This window comes from Fundulus heteroclitus, unplaced genomic scaffold (genome assembly GCF_011125445.2).
Source record: "Fundulus heteroclitus isolate FHET01 unplaced genomic scaffold, MU-UCD_Fhet_4.1 scaffold_68, whole genome shotgun sequence".
Lineage (NCBI taxonomy): Eukaryota > Metazoa > Chordata > Actinopteri > Cyprinodontiformes > Fundulidae > Fundulus > Fundulus heteroclitus.
This window is the reverse complement of record NW_023397121.1, coordinates 184,076-202,592: the sequence shown is the minus strand read 5'-3', so window position 1 is coordinate 202,592 and position 18,517 is coordinate 184,076. Positions and strand designations below refer to the sequence as shown.

Below are 18,517 nucleotides of genomic sequence, written 5' to 3'. Positions count from 1 at the left end.
CAAACGGACTCAATCACACTAAAGAAAGCTACTAGGTCAGGTTTTATGTGATGATGATGATGAACTAGCCTTCACCCCCCTGATGACATCATCGTTTAGCTTTCACTAGAAAGTCTTTGTGCTTTATTGGCCTGGTATGTGTCCACATAGAAGGAATGTGACTCTGGATCATACTGTGACAACCTGCTGGCTGCACCGTTTTCCTCTCTGCCTCTGACCTCCTGTCCTCTGACAGCCCTGGCCACGCCCAGTACACGCCCTGGCCACGCCCCCAACCACATGCACTCACCTGATTTGTCCACTGGTCAAGATGGCTCCTGACTGCAGTTTCAAAAATGTCAGTGTCTCAACAGACAAGAGACAGAGACAACTGTGACCAGACAGAGGCTTTAAAAATAATTTAACCTCAGGCTGTATTTTTTGAGTTCTTTTTGCTACATAGATTTTCCTCTCACGGATCATTTAAATATAAGCCAAACAATAAATAATACATCCACTTCTGTGCTCCTGCCCTGCCGATGTGTCACCTGAAGCTGAAGACGTCACAGGTACAAAATCTTCCGTAAGTTTTAGAATTATTCAAAAACCTAAAATTAAGCAAAACTAATCACAGTGCTCCTTTAAAGAAGTTAAAATAAATGTAAATATATTTGTCCAGTGGAAGCAACAAAAGAAAACCTGTTCCTGCTTCTGCTGACGGCCACATTTCCATCTCCTGATCTGTAAGTCTATTTTTTTGTATGTTTTGTTTGTGGTGTTGTGATATTGCTGGTGTATTGTAGAATTTAAACTGTGTATGGGTTCTTATGTATTTTCTGTTTATTCACTGCTCCTGCTGTGGGGCAGTTTGTGGTGCAGCCTGCCTACTTGGGAGGAAACAAGGATCTTTTTTTGTGGGGAACGGATTTGTTTATTTTTGAATGGACATTTAAAAAATACAAAAAACTGTAGAACAAACATTTCTGTTGTTGGTGTTATGTGTAAAACAATTGTTTGTCATTCATTGTACTTAAGGGTCTACACCTTGAAGTGTGTGGTCCTTGTGTGACTGGTAAAAAACAAAAAAAAACCTTAAAATCCTACTTGTCAGGAGGGATACCTGACTGGCACCCCTATAGGTATAAAAACACCTACAAACCTAGAAAAGTCAATCAAAACCGTCACAATACAAACACCACCATGTGCTTAGCTGTCCAATAACACAATAATGCAGCCATAAAGTCACACAGTCTGCGGTCCAGAGAACATTATCATTATTGTTTTCATATAAAGACATAGAGCCGTCCTTCCTGACCCGGTCGCTGAAACCAGACAGAACTTCTTTTTATTGTTCTGATGAAGAACCAAGAACACAAAACATTTAAACAGAACAACCTGACTGTTCATAGAACACAAACATCTAGACTGGCTCCATTCATTTAGCAGAGTCCATTAAATGAGATGTTGAATTAACCTTAAAGCAGTACATTAACTCAGGTCCATCCCTGAACTGCTTCTGATTGGGTTCCATTGAAGTCCTGGTGTGGATCTGCTGGGGGTCGATGTTCTGATCCATGTTCCTGCTGCTAGATGCTGGTGTCCTGGTGCAGGATCTCCCGGTATGTCTCCGAGCTGCTGCTCTCGTTCCCCTTCTTCCACAGCTCGTACTTGTTGGAGTTAAACGGGATGCTGGCTGAGGAGATGTAGCGGACGGACCTCCTCATGGAGGCCTGGAAGCTCCGTGTTCTGGCCGTGAAGAGCAGGAAGATCTGCAGCCCCTGGAGACAGCACAGAGGAAGGCAGTCAGGTTCTGTTCTGGCTGACTGGTTCTGTTCTGGCTCTGAAAGGTTCTGTTCTGGCTGTAAAAGGTTCTGTTCTGGCTCTGAAAGGTTCTGTTCTGGCCGTGAAGAGCAGGAAGATCTGCAGCCCCTGGAGACAGCACAGAGGGAGGCAGTCGGGTTCTGTTCTGGCTCTGACAGGTTCTGTTCTGACTGACAGGTTCTGTTCTGGCTCTGACAGGTTCTGTTCTGGCTCTGACAGGTTCTGTTCTGGCTCTGAAAGGTTCTGTTCTGGCCGTGAAGAGCAGGAAGATCTGCAGCCCGTGGAGACAGCACAGAGGAAGGCAGTCAGCTGTGGAAGCAACCCAAAGGTTCTGTTCTGGCTCTAAAAGGTTCTGTTCTGGCTCTGAAAGGTTCTGTTCTGGCTCTGACAGGGCCAAAACTGTCTGACCATAGACTACCTCACTGACCATGGACTACCTCACTGACCATAGACTACCTCACTGACCATTGACAGCAGGATCTGGAAAAACTAATCCATGCGTTTATATTTAGTAGAATTGATTACTGCAACGGTGTTTTCACAGGACTTCCTAAAAAGTGGGTCAGACAGCTGCAGCTGATCCAGAACGCTGCTGCCCGCGTCCTCACTAAGACTAAGAAAGTAGAGCACATAACCCCAGTTCTAAAGTCCTTACACTAAGACTAAGAAAGTAGAGCACATCACCCCAGTTCTAAGGTCCTTACACTGGCTCCCTGTATCTCAGAGAATAGACTTTAAAATACTTCTGTTAGTCTATAAATCCTTAAATGGCTTAGCACCTAAATACATCACAGACTTGTTATCAGTGTATCAACCCTCCAGACCACTAAGGTCTTCTGGCTCCAGTCTACTCCACATACCTAGAACCAGAACTAAACATGGAGAAGCAGCATTTAGTTCCTATGCTCCGCTTATCTGGAACAAACTTCCAGAAAACTGTAAAAGTGCTGAAAGCCTGAGTTCTTTTAAATCAAGATTAAAAACACATCTGTTTAAAACTGCCTTTGACTGTTCTAGTTAAACAGTTTTACTGTTTTTAATGTTAATGTTTTTTGTTACTACATTCTATCCCTACTTGCTTTTATTCTATTTTCTATCTACATTTTATTATTTTGGTATATCTTAATCATGTAAAGCACTTTGTATTGTCTTGTACTGAATTGTGCTATATAAATAAATTTGCCTTGCCTTGCCTTACCTCACTGACCATGGACTACCTCACTGACCATGGACTACCTTACTGACCATAGACTACCTCAGATCATCGACTACCTCACTGACCATAGACTACCTCACTGACCATGGACTACCTCACTGACCATGGACTACCTCACTGACCGTCTACTACCTCACTAACCATGGACTACCTCACTGACCATAGACTACCTCACTGACCATGGACTACCTCACTGACCATCGACTACCTCACTGACCACCGACTACCTCACTGACCATAGACTACCTCACTGACCACCGACTACCTCACTGACCACCGACTACCTCACTGACCATAGACTACCTCACTGACCACCGACTACCTCACTGACCACCGACTACCTCACTGACCATAGACTACCTCACTGACCATCCACTACCTCACTGACCACAGACTACCTCACTGACCATCGACTACCTCACTGACCATGGACTACCTCACTGACCATGGACTACCTCACTGACCATAGACTACCTCACTAACCATAGACTACCTCACTGACCATGGACTACCTCACTGACCATAGACTACCTCACTGACCATAGACTACCTCACTGACCATCGACTACCTCAGCGACCATCGACTACCTCACCGACCATCGACTACCTCACCGACCATCGACTACCTCACCGACCATCGACTACCTCACCGACCATGGACTACCTCACTGACCATGGACTACCTCACTGACCATCGACTACCTCACCGACCATCGACTGCCTCACCGACCATCGACTGCCTCACCGACCATCGACTACCTCACCGACCATCGACTACCTCACTGACCATGGACTACCTCACTGACCATGGACTACCTCACTGACCATCGACTACCTCACCGACCATCGACTACCTCACCGACCATCGACTGCCTCACTGACCATCGACTACCCCACTGACCATCCACTACCTCACTGACCATAGACTACCTCACTGACCATGGACTACCTCACTGACCATCGACTACCTCACCGACCATAGACTACCTCACCGACCATCGACTACCTCACTGACCATAGACTACCTCACCGACCATCGACTACCTCACTGACCATGGACTACCTCACTGACCATGGACTACCTCACTGACCATGGACTACCTCACTGACCATCGACTACCTCACCGACCATCGACTACCTCACTGACCATAGACTACCTCACTGACCATGGACTACCTCACTGACCGCCCTCAGTACGTGTGGCTGCACGGCTGTCAGTCAGAGGTGGCACTCTGCAGCACCGGGGCCCCCCAGGGCACCGTTCTGTCTCCGTTTCTTTTCACCCTCTACACCTCGGACTTCACCTACAACACGGACAGCTGCCACCCTCAGAAGTTCTCTGACGACTCGGCCATTGTGGGCTGTGTGTCTGAGGGGAACAAGCTGGAGTACCGGTCGGTCATCAGGGTCTTTGTGGACTGGTGTGAGAAGAACCATCTGTGCTTAAACACCAGCAAGACCAAGGAGATGGTGATGGACTTCAGGAGAAGACCCCCACCTCACTCACCTGTGAACATCCAGGGGCAGGACATAGAAACTGTGGAGAGTTTCAAATACCTGGGTGTTCACGTTAACAACAAACTGGACTGGACTCATAACACTGACGCTCTGTATAAGAAGGGCCCCAGGTCCTCCTGCACCGTGGTGGCCTTCTGCTGCCACTCTATCGCCTCTTCTACTTTCTTCTTCTTAGCGTCCTCCAGAAGAGAGATCTTTGAGGTCAGGTCAGCCTGAGGAGGCTGAGGTCCTTTAACATCTGTGGGACGATGCTGAGGATGTTTTATGAGTCTGTTGTTGCCGGCACGATCTTCTTCACTGTCACATGCTGGGGCAGCGGGCTGTGGGCTGCCGACAACAACAGACTGAACAAAGTGATCAGGAGAGCCGGTGATGTGGGGGGTGGGGGGGGGGGGGAGCTGGACACAGAGAGGAGGATGCTGTCCAGGCTACAGTCCATCTTAGACAATGTCTCACACCCTCTCCATGACACACTGGCCCAGCAGAGGAGCTCCTTTAGCAGAAGACTCCTCTAACCCAGATGGACCACAGATGCGCCACAGGAAATCATTCCTGCCTGTGGTCATCAATCTCTACAACGCCTCCCTCAGTGATTCTAACACCCCCCAACCTCTGTAACTGACATTTATACATTCTTTGCTCTGTTCTTGCACATCGTCACTATCACTTTTATTTATATATATATATATATATATATATATATATATATATATATATATATATATATATATATATATATATATATATATATATATATATATATATATATATATTATATATATATTATATATATATATAGTTGTTGTTTGTTTATCTGTATATCTGGAGTGTGTAATGAAAATAATTAAAGTATTTCTGATTCTGCAAAGTTCTCAGAACCTTCAGATGGATGCCTGTTGCTCACGTCATACCTGTGTGGTGGTGCAGAGGCAGAAGAGGATGCTGAAGACCAGGTGGAGGGTTCCTGTGGTCACCAGGACAAAGTAGCCCAGGGTCCAGGACATTCCCAGCAGCACGGCCAGAGAGAAGCTGACCAGAACCTTCCGGGTCAGGGAGGAGCGCTTTGTGCTGGCGAGTCAACAGAAACCAAGGTCAGTCAGAAACGTCCACCAGGCAGAAGATTATGACCACTGAGAGGGTAGATTCAACAGCCTGCAGCTTCTTCATGTGTTTTCATCTGCTTAGAGAATCTCAGTTCAGCGCCGGCGCTGAAAACCCAGCAAACTTTTCTAGTCGTCATGTTCACAAGCTTTCTAGACAGAAATATTGCAATTAAATCTATAATATTATCTTCCTCCAGGACATTTCTAAATACAACTAATGTTCAAGACTTTAAATAAAAACACATTTCGTGAATATCGATCTATCACAATTTCATTTAATTTCTGTGAAGTGTTGAACGTTTTCAGCGAAATAGGATCAAAGTGGCTTTTAGTTGTTTTATTTCTGAAATCCCAGATTTCCAAAACTCCTGATACCAGATCCTGACATTTATTTATTTTATGTTTGAAATCCATTTTCTTTCATTTGTTATGTTAAATCGACTTATTATTCCCGTCCTGTTAAAAGTTTGGGAAATCCCAATGTTAAATTTTTTTCACATTGAGATTTTTCAGCCCCATTTTTGTCTTTTTAATTTATTATAATTATAATAATAATTATTATTATTATTATTATTATTATTATTATTATTATTATTATTATTATTATTATTATTATTATGTTAAACATGGACATATATCCAAATATCTTCCTCAACCATATTACGGTTCACATTACATTGTGTGTAATATGAGTAGCCAAAGAGAGATTCCGCTGCAGTAATAAATAGAAATATTCTGATTCTGATTGTAGAAACACTATTTAGCTACTTGGTATTGTGCTTGTTTGATTATAAAGCTTGTTTTATAACGTTAACGTGGATCTATAAAAAGATTAGAATCTGGAGGAGCCTTTGTTTTCCTTCACTGCAGAGTGCGTCCTGCAGGGGGCAGTAATGACTGACCTGGTGAGCCGGGGATCCACCCTGCAGGTGGTCAGAGAGGTGAGCACCAGCAGCACCGTGTTGTAGATCAGAACCAGGCCCAGAGGGAGGAGGAAGGCCCAGAACAAGGGTTTGTGGAAGCTGAAGTGTTTGTCCCTATCCAGAGCGGCGAGCCAGCAGCTGCAGTATGAGAACATCGCTGGTTAGCTTCTAACGGGCTTCTGGGTGGAGAACCAGAACCAGAACCAGGACTTACAACTCCTCCTGTCTGTAATCCAGCGGGTTCTGCACCCTGTAGGTCGCTGCCAGTGTGACGGCCATGACGAGCGCTGGGACTCCTGACCGGAACCAGAAACAAAAACCTGTTAGAACCAGAACCTGAGCAGGGTTCTGAGATGGTTCTGAGATCTGAGCTTGTTTTTAAATCCTGTCTGGATGGTTTATAAAATGGCTGAACATTCCTTCATGTTCCTCCATGTTCCTGAGCTTTTAACCAACGTTCTTCCTTCAAACTTTTTAGAACCGCAGTCTAAACTAGACCCTTGTTGGGTCTGTGGAGGAGAGGGATGGTAGCCTAGCTTCCTGAGGTGAAATACAATCACTACGTCTGTCAGTGAAGCCGTGCGGTTCTGACCCATTCAAGGACTAAAACATGTTCTCAAAGTAAAAGCAGTGATTCTTGCCATAAACCAGAAGACATTTTGCAGGATTCTTCCGTTCTGATTCTAGACACTTAAGACTGAAGAACCCCATCGGACTCTCGTACCCCATCCAACTCCGATGCTGAGGGGGGTCCAGTATAGCGGCAGATGGCGCTGCATGGAGCGGACCAGCAGAACCAGCTGGGTGCCGTACACGCTGTTCCACGAGAAGGTGGCCAGCAGGAAGAAGTGCAGGAGCGCCGCCACCGCCGTGCAGTGGCCTCGATCCGGCTCCACGTGCAGGTCAGAGTCCATGATGTGGTTCTGGAAGCTGGGCTTGTTCTCAGAGCTGTTCTGAGGGCTGGGGTTCTGGACTCCAGCCAGGAAGGTGATGATGAAGGCCAGCAGGCTGAGGTAGATGCAGAACAGAGACAGCTTGGAGTTCAGCTGGGTCTGCTGTTTCCGGGACTTCCTCTGCAAACTGAGCAGATACAGAAGAAAACAGTCAGGTTCTAGATAAAGGTTCTGGGTCCATTTCTGGGTCATGTTCTGGATCAGGTTCTGGGTCAGGCTGAGGTAGATGCAGAACAGAGACAGCTTGGAGTTCAGCTGGGTCTGCTGTTTCCGGGATTTCCTCTGCAAACTGAGCAGAGACAGATACAATACAGTTAGGTTCTAGAAAAAGGTTCTGGGTCATGTTCTGGGTCAGGTTCTGGGTCTGAGCCATGTTCTGAGTCAGGTTCTGGGTCATGTTATGAGTCAGGTTCTGGGTCTGGGTCATGTTATGAGTCATGTTTGTTATTCACGCTGTCGGTAATGACACCCGGTCACGCCGATCGGAGGTCACTAAAGTTGGTGTTGCTTCGGTTTGTGAGTTTGCTAAAGCAATTTCAGACTCCGTAATTTTCTCTGGTCCCCTGCCTGATCTGATCAGTGATGACAAGTTTAGCCGCATGTCATCATTCAACCGCTGGTTGTCTAGGTGGTGTCCAGAAAACGACGTGGGCTACATTGATAACTGGAGAACTTTCTGGGGAAAACCTGGTCTGATCCGGAGAGACGGTATCCATCCTACTTTGGATGGTGCAGCTCTTCTTTCTAGGAATCTGGCCGGATTTATTAGTTCTCCTAAATGCTGACAACCCATGGCCCAGACCAGGAAGCAGAGCCGTAGTTTAACACACCTCTCTGCAGCTTCTGTACTGTTACCCATCCATTATCCTATTGAGACGGTGTCTTTCCCACGGCCAAAACTTAACAGATCAAAAAATGATCTAAAAGGAACAAATCATAAAAACCTAATAAAAATCAATATGGTTCACCTTGAACCTAAAAATAAAACAATTAAATGTGGTCTATTAAATATAAGGTCTCTCCCTCCAAAGACTTTGTTAGTTAATGAATTGATTTCTGATAAACAGATTGATTTATTTTGTCTCACAGAAACCTGGCTACAAGAGGACTACGTTAGTATAAATGAGTCAACTCCCTCCAATTATTCAAATTTCCACATTCCCAGATCTGTGGGAAGAGGAGGAGGAGTGGCAACTATCTTTCAGTCTGATTTATTAATTAGTCCCAGGCCAATTAATAATTACAGTTCTTTTGAACATTTAACCCTCAGTTTCCCTCATCCAAACTGCAAAGTAATAAAACCTCTTCTGTTTGTTGTTTTGTATCGTCCACCAGGCCCTTACTCTCAGTTTCTGGATCAGTTGTCAGACTTCTTATCTGATTTGGTGATAAACACTGACAAGGTTATTATAGTGGGTGATTTTAACATTCATGTTGACACTGAATGTGATAACCTTAGTGTAGCCTTTAAAACTATGCTAGATTCAATTGGTTTTGCTCAAAATGTGCATAAACCGACGCACTCTTGGCTTCATACTTTAGACCTTGTGCTGACATATGGCATTGATTGTGAAGAATTCACAGTATTTCCTCACATCCCTGTCCTATCTGATCATTTTTTAATAACATTTGAGTTTAATCCAACTGAGTTCTCCACCCCCAAAAGAGGGTTCCATTATAGTAGATCTTTATCGGACAATACTGCATCAAACTTTAAAGAGTCTGTCCCCCTTTTAATATCGTCAGTATTGCAGAAATGCCCTGCAGATAGCAGCAATGTTGTTTCTTCCCATTCACAAATAGATGTCTTTGTAAACGTTATGACTTCGTCATTGTGTTCTGCATTAGACAATGTAGCTCCCTTGAAAAAGAATTTAAATTCAATTCAATTTTAGTTATATAGCGGCAATTCATGAAACATGTCATCCTCCCAAACACGATTACCTCATCCTCAGTAAGTGAGGCAGCATTGGAGGAATCTTTAGAACCTGCACAGTGTTTGAACTGTTTAGAAGCAGTAGAGCTTTCTGAGCTATCTAAAATTTTAGCTTCATCTAAACCTTCTACTCGTATGTTAGACCCAATCCCAACCAAGTTGTTTAAAGAGGTATTCCCTTTTATCAGTGGTCCTATTTTAGACATGATTAATCTATCCTTGGTAAATGGATATGTACCACAGGCTTTCAAAGTAGCTGTTATTAAACCTTTACTTAAGAAACCATCTCTTGATCAAGATGAGTTAGTTACAGATCTATATCTAATCTTCTTTTCTTATCTAAAATTCTTGAGAAAGTAGTTGCTAATCAAAACGTTCGGTTCGTTCCCGGCATGACTGCTATATCTCATGGTTATGCTAACTTTTACAGTTTTTAAAATATTTAACATTTTGTGCGATTTGTTTTTTTTTTTTTTTTTTGCTGTTACCATTAAAATCAATGCAAATTAATACAAATTCCTTCAAATTCTTCCCATTCTTCAAATTCTTCCAATTCGTCTAATGGTTCTAATTCTTCAATTTTTTAAATTTTTAAAAAAAAAATTCTAATTCTTCAAGTTCTTTAAATTTTTACATTTCTTTCAAATTCTTCAAATTCCTTAAAATTTTTCAAATCCTTAAACTTCTGAAATGTTTTCAAATTCTTCAAATCTAATTTCAACTCTGTGCCATGTGGGGTGACGTGGCACAGAGGTTAGGGAGTTTGTTTTGCAATTGGCGGGTTGCCGGTTCGATCCCCTGCACTGACTGTCTCTGTCGTTGTGTCCTTGGGCAAGACACTTCACCCACATTGCCTGCTGGCGGTGGTCAGAGGGCCCGGTGGCGCCGGTGCATGGGAGCCTCACCTCTGTCAGTCTGCCCCAGGGGAGCTGTAGCTACTAACATAGCTCACCACCGTCAGGGTGTGAATGGGTGAATGACTGATTGTAGTGTATAGCGCTTTGGAGGTCATCAAGACTAGTTAAAGCGCTATACAAGTACAAGCCATTTATCATTTCAATGTTTTTCAACTACTTTTTCTCTTCTGGAGGGATCTTCTGCAGCTTCTGCTCAAATCATTCTGCAGATTAGCATTCTCACTCGCTGTTACGCAGGAACAGCTTTTTCTAGTTTCCACTGTTATACTGATGACACTCAGCTATATTCATCCATAAATCCTGATGAATACAATCAATTACTTCGACTGCAGTCATGTCTTGATGACATCAAAAGCTGGATGACTTTAAATTTCCTGCATTTAAATTCTGAAAAGACAGAAGTTGTAATCTTTGGACCAGAGTCCTCAAAAAATAAAGTTCTTAATCAATGCCTTAATCTGGATGGCATTAACCTGGCCTCTGGTAATAAAGTAAAAAATCTTGGTGTTATTTTTGACCAAGACATGTCATTTAAATCCCATATTAAACAGGTTTCCAGAGTTTCCTTTTTTCACCTCAGGAATATCGCCAAAATTAGAAACATGCTACTTCTATAGTTATGCTGCTATAGGCTTAGGCTGCTGGAGGACATCAGGGTCTATTTCTCTTACTCTGCTGAGTTCTACTGTTCTCCAGTTTTGCATTGCATTACATTGAAATGACTGTTGTCATTTCAGCTTTTAACATTTTGTTTTCTCTCTCTTTTCTTCATAGAAGGTACACCTGGTCTGACGTTCTGTTAACTGTGACATCATCCAGGGAAGACAGATCTCCTGCTATTACAATCTAATGTAGAACAGATTACTGGGTCAATGTGAGCTTCTGAGCTTTCTGTGTCTCTGCTCTGTCTTCTCTAACATAGAAAGTACTCCTGGGTCAATGTGAGCTTCTGTCCTTTCTGTGTCTCTGCTCTGTCTTCTCTAACATAGAAAGTACTCCTGGGTCAATGTGAGCTTCTGTCCTTTCTGTGTCTCTGCTCTGTCTTCTCTAACATAGAAAGTACTCCTGGGTCAATGTGAGCTTCTGTCCTTTCTGTGTCTCTGCTCTGTCTTCTGTAAGCCCCAGTGGGTCGAGGCAGATGAGCGTTCACACTGAGCCTGGTTCTGGTTCTGCTGGAGGTTCTCCTCCCTGTTAAAGGGGAGTTTTCCTCTCCACTGTCGCTTCATGCTTGCTCAGTATGAGGGATTGCTGCAAAGACATGGACAATGCAGACGACTGTCCCTGTAGCTCTACGGTTCTCCAGGAGTGAATGCTGCTTGGAGACACTTGAAGCAATCAACTGGTTCCATTATATAGGAAATTTTTTGACCAATCTGGATAATATGATTGATTTTGACTTTGTAAAGTGCCTCTAGATGACATGTTTCATGAATTGGTGCTATATAAATAAAATTGAATTAAATGTTCTGGGTCATGTTCTGGGTCAGGTTCTGGGTAATGTAATGAGTCAGGTTCTGGGTGTGGGTCAGGTTCTGGGTAAGGTTCTGGGTCATGTTCTGGGTCTTGTTCTGGGTCTGGTTTCATGTTCTGGGTCATGTTCTAGGTCTTGTTCTGGGTCTGGGTCATGTTCTGGGTCAGGTTTTGGTTCTTGGTCATGTTCTGGGTCTTGTTCTGGGTCTGGTTTCATGTTCTGAGTCAGGTTCTAGGTCATGTTCTGGGTGTGGGTCATGTTCTGGGTCCGAGTCGTGTTCTGAGTCAGGTTCTGGATCTGAGTCATGTTCTGAGTCAAGTTCTGGGTCATGTTCTGGGTCTGGTTAATGTTCTTGGTCAGGTTCTGGGTCTGAGTCATGTTCTGAGTCAGGTTCTAAGTCATGTTCTTGGTCTGGGTCATGTTTTGGGTCAGGTTCTGGGTCTGAGTCATGATATGAGTCTTGTTCTGGGTCTGAGTCATGTTCTGGGTCAGGTTCTGGGTCATGTTCTGAGTCAAGTTCTGGGTCAGGTTCTGAACATGATACCACATGGTACCCTTTATAGTTCCCTGTTCTTCAAGGTACCATCATCTTCTTGGTTCCCTGTTCTTCGTGGTTCCCAGATCTTCATGGTACCATTATCTTCTTGGTTCCCTGATCTTCATGCTTCCCAGATCTTCATGGTACCATCATCTTCTTGGTTCCCTGTTCTTCGTGGTTCCCAGATCTTCATGGTACCATTATCTTCATGGTTCCCTGATCTTCATGCTTCCCAGATCTTCATGGTACCATCATCTTCTTGGTTCCCTGTTATGCATGGTTCCTTGATCTTCATGGTTTCCTGTTCTTGGTTCCCTGTTCTTCATGGTTCCCTGTTCTTCTTGGTACCCTGTTATCCATGGTTCCTTGATCTTCATGGTTCCCTATTCTTCATGGTTCCCTCTTCTTCTTGGTACCCTGTTATCCATGGTTCCTTGATCTTCATGGTTCCCTGATCTTCATGGTTCCCTCTTCTTCTTGGTACCCTGTTATCCATGGTTCCTTGATCTTCATGGTTCCCTGATCTTCATGGTTCCCTCTTCTTCTTGGTACCCTGTTATCCATGGTTCCTTGATCTTCATGGTTTCCTGTTCTTCTTGGTTCCCTATTCTTCATGGTTCCCTCTTCTTCTTGGTACCCTGTTATCCATGGTTCCTTGATCTTCATGGTTCCCTGATCTTCATGGTTCCCTCTTCTTCTTGGTACCCTGTTATCCATGGTTCCTTGATCTTCATGGTTTCCTGTTCTTCTTGGTTCCCTGTTCTTCATGGTTCCATCTTCTTCTTGGTACCCTGTTATCCATGGTTCCTTGATCTTCATGGTTCCTTGATCTTCATGGTTCCTTGATCTTCATGGTTCCCAGTTATTCATGGTACCCTGTTATCCATGGTTCCTTGATCTTCATGGTTCGACAGAGCTTTCAGCTGGACATTAAGAGCCACTAACATTTTTAAAGCATTACTCTGGTAGCTTAGGATGGTAGAAGGTACCGTTATCCAGGCTAGTTCCTAGCAGCACCAGGAGGAACACCTGAAGCAGCAGCAGCAGGACATGCTCTTACTTCTCCTTGAGGTGGTGGATGATGGTTACAACCAAGCCCAGGAGGGAGAAAGAAAGTCCCACGGTGGAGATCACCCCCAGGGCTTCTGCATACTTGTAGTTTTCTCTGAACGACTGAAAGAAAGCGGTTCAGAACCACAACAGCCAGACAGAAACACCGTTCTGGTTCAGGTGTGTGGAACTCACCCAGAGAGCTGCGAAGTTGGTTGTGTGGTTGCACAGACATCTCAGAACATTGTCTGAAGCGTTTCCCTTGGAGCAGCCTTGGGTGCTCCAGTCCCGCAGGTTGTAGTCCCAGAAGACGCAGGCGAAGTCGTGCAGAAATGTGTTCCGCGGCAGCTGGAACAGCAGCAACCAGAAGCTGATCACTTACTAAACCCAGTTCAGGTGCTCTGATGGTTCTCCAGCCGGTTCTCTTACTGCCGGTCTGAAATGCATCTCCACAGACTGCGGCACCACGCTGCGCTCCAGACCTCTGACGCTAGCTGACAGCACCCTGACGCTGGCCTCCTTCCTCCTGTAGATGCTCGATGGGAAGAACCGGCTGTTCTGGTAGAGGACAAAGCCCAGAGACGCGTTGGAGCGCTGCTGCCGTCCTCCTGGTGGAAGAGACCACATCTAGGGTCATCTGTAGTTGACTGCATGTTCTACGTTCTCTGCTGCAGGGAACCCACCTGATGGGAACTGGATGTGAACCAGAGCGTCGATGAGGCCGCTGTCCTCGGTGACCTTTGACACGTTGGTGTTCAGCTGAATCCTGTTTGATACAAAACTGCCAGACAGCCCTGAACACAGCCAGAAGCTTCAGTGGGTTTAAAGTCACCAGGTCTGCTCAAAGGTTGGCTTCTTGAAAACTTTGAGAAACTGATCATTAATGGAAATTAAAAGGAACAAAACAGTAACGTTTATCTGGTCTAGATCCTTCAGAGAAGCGCCACGCTTTGACCGGTGGCATGCAGTGACCTACTGACCTGCGAGGGCGGTGAACTGGACTCCCTGAGTGTCTGAAGCTGGGACCTGAGCCGACTGGACCACCAGGTTTGGTTGGACCACCTGGGAGGTGTTGCTGGTAAGGCTGAGGTTCAGAGCGAGCTGATCCAGAGTCACTGTCAGGCTGAGCATGAGAAGCAGATCAAACTGAAGGTCACACCAGTACTAGAGACCAGCAGATTCAGGAGCTTCTTCACTGACTCAGCCCAATGTTCTGACCCAGAACAACATAATCTGTGGTGATATTTTACACAGTTAAAGCAACATTTTAATGTCTGACAGATACAGGCCCAGCTCCCTCACCCACCTACTGAAGGTACGCTCCACCCTCCATAACCCCGATGACCAACTGGAAGGTAGCTGTGAATCTACCACAGCAGCAACAATGGCGCCTGGGGAGCAACCCAGAACAACCCTGGGACCAAATGCAGCTCCTGGAGGCCAACACCTCATAGTTCACACTTCCTGGAGGATGTTTACTCAACATTTTGTTTAATTCTCTTGGATGTGGGAGATTTCTGCACCTCCACCACTAGTTTCAGCCTTGCTGTGGAGAAGGACACTAAATCAGATCACTGGAGCCATGACAGAACGTAGCTCTACACTAGAGCACCACAGCATTACAATATTAGCATCACAGCATCATGTCTGTAGACTTTGTTTCTCTTTTTATGATGATTTCTGCACCTCCACATTAGTTTCAGCCTTCCTGGGATAACTTATTATTTTTAGTACTGTGGCAGCTCCGTAGCCATAAGGACTAGTAAGGACTAATATAGACCATGTTTACCTTCCTTCACCTTTAGGCAACCCAACCGAGGTTCTGAAGCCACAAATACTTTCAGTTGGTAACTTTACATCAGAGACGACATAAATCACATGTGGGGTTCTCCAAGGTTCCATCCTGGGTTCCTCCTGTTCTAGATCTACATGCTCCTCTAGCTCAGATCATAAACATCATCAGCTACCATCACCATGCAGACGACACACAGCTCTACATCACCATGTCACCAGGTGACTATGAACCAGTTCAGCCTCTGAGGAAATAGAAGAAATCAATGCAGGAGGAGACTAAATGTTCTTTAACTGAATAAAAACTAAAGTGAAGGAATAATTTCTGGACCAATAGAGGAGAGATCCAGAGTTAGCTCACAGCTTCAGCTGCTTCAGCTAGGAACCACTGATCAGGCCTGAAACCTGGGAGTAGTGATGGACTCACACCTGAACCTCCATCTGAAGACAAAGTGGACCTTCTAGAACCTGGAGAACATTTCCAGCATTAAAGGACTGATGTCTCAGCAGGATCTGGAGAAACTAATCCATGTTTATCTTTAGTAGAACTGATCACTGCAACAGTGTTTTCACAGGTCTGCCATTTGTTCATATTTATTTTTACATTTTATTCCAACCTGCTTTTATTTTCCTATATTTTAAAGCACTTTGCGTCGTCTTTGTAATGAAATGTGCTACACAGATAAATTGGCCTTGCCTTTTGGTTATTCATGGTCAGTATTGCCGTTGCTACTCTCCACTGGGCCTGGGCGATGACCAACTATGGCTTGGTGCTGCTAACAGCTTGGATCCAGGTAATGGGAGTCTGCTGAACCACCAAAGACCTAATGGTAGCTGGTATGGTATGGACTAATGGTACTAGTTACCCTGTCAGTCACCCTATAGGCCCGTGAAGTCCAGTTAGGACTAAACCAGGCTTGGCTCTGACTGAGGATTTAGTTTGCCATCCTGTTTTCCAGAACAGTCTTCTGTCTGAGGGTTGGACCTCTATGGTGAGCCACTGATGCTGTGAGATGAACCAGAGCAGTGCTGAGAGATGTCGCTTTACCCCTGAGTTGTGCTGCTTTCCTCCATCTCACTGGATTCGGTGGCGTTGAGCAGCTGGCTGACTGTAGCGACTGCCGCCACCCTGACAGACTGCAAACAAGAACCAGAACCGCGGTCAGTGCTGGCTTGGTGGCTACATCCATGCAGACTGAATGGGCGTCCTGAAGCTGAAATCTGGAAACCAGCAGGTGTTTCCTCCTGCCCACCTCGGAGGCGTTAGGAGACAGCAGCAGCGTGTTGGCGATGTCAGCTGCTACTATGATATCTTCAGCCTTTAGATTCTCAGGTCTGGAAGTGAGAACCTGAGCGCTGGATGCCAGGGTCTCCAGGTCTGCTGCACTGCTGAGCTGCAGAACAAAGATAATACTTCATTATGAAATCCTCAGCTTCTCTGATCAGACGGTTCTTAGAGCTCTTCTCACATTTCTTTGTATGTCTTGGAGAGTCTGTCCACAATCAAAGCGCCGTGGCAGGTCAAACTCTGGTTTTCCTTCTCTGGAGGAACATCTGGTTGTAGCTCTGGGTGTACCGGCTGAGAACATGAGAGGACATGTTGGACGCAGTCCTATGGACAAGCTCCATCTGATCTGCGGACGTAACACGTACCTCCACCTGGGCATTTTTCAGCTGAATACGCAAACCAACCAACGGCTGTATTTGGAAATCTGAATCCATTTAAGGTGGTTCCATTGCAGAAATTTACTGAAAGGAGAAGGTGAGCGTCAGTGAACATGCAAGGAGCAGCTAGAGGCATGGGAGCCATTCATGTTAGAGGGAAAACTAAGCTGGATGTCTGACACATATTTCAGCAAACTGCTCTGTGACCCTAGCTGTATACGTTGTCCAGAATTTAGACTGTGAGGAGATCGCCTCCAGACCTCTACAGGTCCTCCCACAGTAACCTTCACCTTGCCCAGTGGAGACCCTCCTATGTGCATTTTCCTGTTCTGCTTTGTGGCAGAAGGTCATCCCCACAGCATGACACCGCCCCGCCATGTTTCACACTCTGCCGCGTTCTGTTGCTGGAACCAGTGTTGGTTTCGTGACAAACATATTTTTCTTCAGTCCAAATGTTTCACATACACAACATAATCCAGAATTTCCTAAAAATACTGGCTGACATTTTTGTATGATGGGTGCAGGTCAAAAACGGTTGGCTGTTCATTTCAGGAATGGAAGCTGATAAATTCCAGGAAAGATTAGAATTTGACATCTGATAAACAAAAAACAATATTTTAGACATATATGTTTGACTTTCAACCAATTCCTATACTCTCAGTAGCGGTTCCGAGCTCTTGTATCAATGCAGCATGGCATGGAGGAGATCAGCCTGTAGTTCTGCTGAGGTATACTGGTCCAGCTTGCTCTAACAGTGGCTTCCAGGTCATCCGCATTGTCGGTTCTGGTGTCTTCCTCTGGACAATTCTCCATAAATTCTCCACAGCATTCTGGTCTGGCCTGTTTCCTGGCCAATCAAGAACCACCATGGTAATTTAACTAGCTTTTGGTACCTTTGGCAGCGTGGGCCAGTACCAAGCTTGTCAGCAGAAGGAAGCATTGATTGCTCTAAATGTCCTGGTAGAAGTATGTGTTGACTGTGGTCTTCAGAAAGTCCAGTGGACTAGAACCAAACTGTCACTGACAGGGAAAACCTCATTCTGGACCTCAGCCAGCTTGGACTCCACTCCTCCTCCAGAGTCAGGGACCTCCATTTCCCAGATGAAATGAAATCTTTAATCTGAGAGGAGGAGTTTGGACCACTGTACAACAGTCCAGCTCCATTTCTGCTTGGTCCAGGTGAAAGGCTTGTAGCCCATGTGTAGGATCATGGATTGTGGTTCTTGATGTGCAGATCCAGCCTTAGTCCACCCCTTGGGAAGCTCCCCAGAATCCTGAATGGACTGTTCTTGACAATCCTCTCAGTGCTGCAGTTCCTCTGTGAACAGCCAGGTTCTTCAGCACTGACCTGTGGCTTTCCCTGCTGGTGGAGGGAGCCAGGGACTGTCTCCTACATGTGTGTCCGGTCAGCAGCCTTCCCCCTGATGGCACTTCCTATTGACCCAGACTGAGACCCCTGAGAGCAGTGGTCTCAAATCATTGAGGGCAACTTGTAGACATGTAATTTGCCCTGAATAAAAGCACTAAACTTCCTCCCTGTCCTGCAGTGGAGCTCTACACAGCTCTGTTGGTGAGCTAACACTGAAGTCGGGTGTGTTGAAGCAGAGACTCATTCAAAGGTTGCAGTTGTTTGGA

At 45.2% G+C, this 18,517-nt stretch overlaps 1 protein-coding gene and 1 long non-coding RNA gene across 6 annotated transcripts; one reads left to right on the top strand and one right to left on the bottom strand.

Annotated features, from left to right (window-relative positions):
* Positions 1–835: 835 nt before the first annotated feature.
* adgrg7.1 (adhesion G protein-coupled receptor G7, tandem duplicate 1) lies at positions 836–17,334 on the bottom strand. The gene is made up of 14 exons (XM_036133753.1): positions 16,871–17,334; positions 16,687–16,796; positions 16,471–16,611; positions 16,266–16,354; positions 14,407–14,549; positions 14,110–14,220; positions 13,856–14,034; positions 13,622–13,774; positions 13,437–13,549; positions 7,286–7,803; positions 6,776–6,857; positions 6,541–6,699; positions 5,447–5,603; positions 836–1,757 (listed from the first exon to the last, which is right to left on the bottom strand). Exons 1-14 carry the CDS (start codon positions 17,025–17,027, stop codon positions 1,566–1,568), a joined length of 2,304 nt encoding a protein of 767 aa, XP_035989646.1. The 5' UTR covers positions 17,028–17,334; the 3' UTR covers positions 836–1,565.
* Positions 1,515–14,444, top strand: LOC118561599. 5 transcript variants are annotated; one of them, XR_004930157.1, is made up of 7 exons: positions 1,515–1,598; positions 1,869–1,937; positions 2,020–2,128; positions 5,405–5,626; positions 6,509–6,579; positions 14,101–14,273; positions 14,354–14,444. It is a non-coding gene; the product is annotated as an uncharacterized LOC118561599 (long non-coding RNA). The 5 variants fall into 5 exon arrangements; XR_004930155.1 differs by having other exon boundaries at positions 1,869–1,958; positions 2,041–2,128; XR_004930156.1 differs by lacking the exon at positions 1,515–1,598 and having other exon boundaries at positions 1,825–1,958; positions 2,041–2,128; positions 5,463–5,626.
* Positions 17,335–18,517: the final 1,183 nt, after the last annotated feature.

Bases quoted from the DNA above. Each gene is read 5' to 3' on its own strand.
- adgrg7.1 (XM_036133753.1), bottom strand. From the start codon at position 17,027: ATGGCTCCCATGCCTCTAGCTGCTCCTTGCATGTTCACTGACGCTCAC. The intron at 16,612-16,686 runs GTGAGAAGAGCT...TTTGTTCTGCAG, and splicing joins TCCAAGACATACAAAGAAAT to CTCAGCAGTGCAGCAGACCT. The intron at 14,221-14,406 runs GTCAGTAGGTCA...GGCTGTGTTCAG, and splicing joins CCAGTTCACCGCCCTCGCAG to GGCTGTCTGGCAGTTTTGTA.